The following is a 2,956-nucleotide window of genomic DNA, read 5'->3' on the forward strand; positions in this document are numbered from 1 at the left end:
TTTTGAGAGGCTGAAGAAGTAGGCTGCAGAAATCCGGGCCAACCAAGGGCCCATGGACAAAGGTATGGGCTTTTCTAGTACTTTGAATTCTACTCTTTTGGGCCGGCCCAGTGGAAGAAGCACTAGGTTCCTTCCTCAACGTATTCCTGTGAAGGAAGGGGGAGGGGTTAGTTTGGAGGGACCTAGTAAGGGTGGGACTGACATGACTTCCCAATTTAAATGAATTGCATTTCTTGGAACATTAGGGGTATGAATGCCCCTACGAAGAGGCGTGGGATTAGAAAAGTTATTATGGAGAATAATGCAAAATTGGCTGTTCTGATTGAGACAAAGGTGAAAATGGAGAATTGTGCTGCTGTTTTTGACCCCTTTATTCCAAATTGGAGATATTTTCATAATGGGGAAGGTGGTTCTACAGCTCGGATTTGGGTGGGTTGGGATGCTACTATTTTTGAGGTGGAGGAGATGCAAAATTCTAACCAATTCATCCATATGAAGGTTCGTACTTTGGGGTCTTCTCTTTCTTTTATGTGCACAGCTGTCTATGCTTCTAATTCGGTGGAAGAGAGGAGGGACCTTTGGAGGGATGTTATTGATTTTGGTTCTAATATTTCTAGTCCTTGGATTGCTATGGGGAACTTTAATATTGTTAGTCAGCAGAGTGAAAAGCTTGGGGGGGATCTTGTTCGTCAGGAGACTGTTGATGAGTTTAACTCCTTTATTTTTGACACAGGTCTTATTGATTTAAAATGGAAGGGAGAGCAGTGTACCTGGAATAACAGGCAGGGGGGCAGCTCCAGGGTTTGCTGCAAGTTGGATAGGGTTATGGTTAATTTGAACTGGTTGGATATTCTCAGATCTTTGGAAGCTACTTTTCTTCCACCTGGGCTTTCGAATCACTCTCCAGCTGTGGTCTCCATTTTTGATGGGGTCAACTTTGGCCCTAAACCATTTCGGTTTTTTGAAGCTTGGATAGGTAGAGAGGGGTTCGATGAAGTAGTTATTAAAGGATGGGACTGCCCGGTAAACTTGAAACTCAATCCCATTCTTAGGTTTGCTGCCCCCCTTAAAAATGTTAAGGCAGAGCTTAAGAATTGGAATAAATGCAGTGTGGGAGATGTCTTTCTCGCTGTGAAGAATGCTTCCTTGGAATTAGCTCATATCCAGCTCAGCCTTGCTGCCCAGCCGAATGACCCTAGTTTGGTCCCGCTTGAAACTGCAGCTAAGAAGAAGTTATGGGAGGCTCTTGTCATTGAAGAAAAGTTTCTTAAGGAAAAGTCTAGAGTTAAAAATATTCAGCTGGGGGATGGTAATAATGGATTTTTTCATAAATCCATGGTTTGTAGGCAGAACAGGAATCACATCTTGGAGGTGCATAATGCTGAGAATGAGGTCATCAAGGAGCCAAATCTGATAAAAAAGGAGGCGGTGTCCTTCTATATGAACTTGTTTGGTGTGGAGGTGGAGGATGTGGGATATTTTCCTGGTTCGATCCCTTTGAGACATGGCCTAGATCTTGTGCAACAGAATAGTCTTATTGGGCAGGTTTCTAATAAGGAGATTAGAGATGTGTTGTTTTCTATGAAGAATTCTAAGGCTCCTGGACCGGATGGATTTTGGAGCAACCTTTTTCAAGCATGCTTGGGAGGTTGTTGGTGAGGATCTTACTCTGGCTATTAAATAGTTCTTTTCCACTTCTTTTATGCCGAGTTCTATCAATGCTACGTTCATTAGTCTTATCCCTAAAACTGATGCAACTTCATCTTTTGCGGAGTATAGACCTATTGCTCTTTGTAATCTATTTTACAAAATCATTACAAAAATTTTGTCTAATATGCTGCAAGGAGTGGTGGGGAAGGTAGTTAGTGACAACCAATCTGCTTTTATTAAGGGCCGGTCTATTGTGGATAATATCTTAGTTTGCCATGATATTGTTAGGGGTATTGAGTAGAAAGGAACTTCGCCTACGACAGTTTTGAAGATTGATTTACATAAGGCCTATGACTCTCTTAGTAGGAAATTTCTTTTTGAGATCATGGAGCGGATGGGGTTTCCAAGCATGTTTATTCGGTGGGTGAAGGCGTGTGTTGACACACCATGCTTCTCAATCCTTCTTAATGGGAGTCCTACAGGTTACTTTAGGGGGAGGAGGGAATTCGACAGGGGGACCCCCTCTCCCCTTATTTGTTCACTATAGCCATGGAAGGTTTCTTGGCTTTGATGTAGAAGTTAGAGATGGAGGGGCAGATTAGTCTACTGCCTAGATGTAAAAGCTCCCATCTTTCTCATCTCATTTTCGTAGACGATTTGATGATCTTTGTGAAGGCTGTCTCGGACTCTATTTCGGCTTGTTTGGGAGCTTTGTCTGATTTTCATACCTACTCTGGGTTGAAACTCAACAGAGCTAAGTCCTTTATTATTTTAGGGGGCCTCACTCAAACGGCCAGACTGTAACTTTTGGATTTAACGGAATTTGTGGACACTAAGTTGCCTATTCGGTACCTTGGTGTCCCCCTTATTTCTCGAAAACTTTCAATGGCAGACTGCTTCGTCATTGTGGACCTGGTTTGGAAAAGACTTGAAGGCTGGAAAGCACGATTCCTTTCTTTTGCAGGCAGGTTGCAACTCCTCAGATCTGTCCTACAGGGCTGCTATATTTATTGGTCAGGTATTTTTGCCTTGCCAGGTGGTGTCAAGCAAAAGTTGGAATCCATGTTTGCAAACTTTCTTTGGACGGGCCCTTCCTTGGAACGAAAGGTACACTATATTTCTTGGGATAAAGTATGTAAACCTAAGGATGAGGGAGGCTTGGGTATTCGTAGGATTTCAGATATGAATATTGCGGGTATCCTAAAGCAGATTTGGTGGATTGTCTCCATGAAAGACAGTCTCTGGGTTCAATGGGTGTATGCCCGTTATCTGAAGAATGATTCCATTTGGACGGTGAAGACCTCCC

The 2,956-nt window shown here is 42.9% G+C and overlaps 1 protein-coding gene across 1 annotated transcript; it reads left to right on the plus strand.

Moving 5' to 3' along the window:
- Window positions 1-291: 291 nt before the first annotated feature.
- Window positions 292-1,659, plus strand: LOC122647977. Its single transcript, XM_043841261.1, has one exon. The coding sequence runs from the start codon at window positions 292-294 to the stop codon at window positions 1,657-1,659; it is 1,368 nt and encodes a 455-aa protein (XP_043697196.1).
- The last annotated feature ends 1,297 nt before the right edge of the window (window positions 1,660-2,956 follow it).

Source organism: Telopea speciosissima, unplaced genomic scaffold (genome assembly GCF_018873765.1).
Source record: "Telopea speciosissima isolate NSW1024214 ecotype Mountain lineage unplaced genomic scaffold, Tspe_v1 Tspe_v1.0328, whole genome shotgun sequence".
In the NCBI taxonomy this organism is placed as follows: domain Eukaryota; kingdom Viridiplantae; phylum Streptophyta; class Magnoliopsida; order Proteales; family Proteaceae; genus Telopea; species Telopea speciosissima.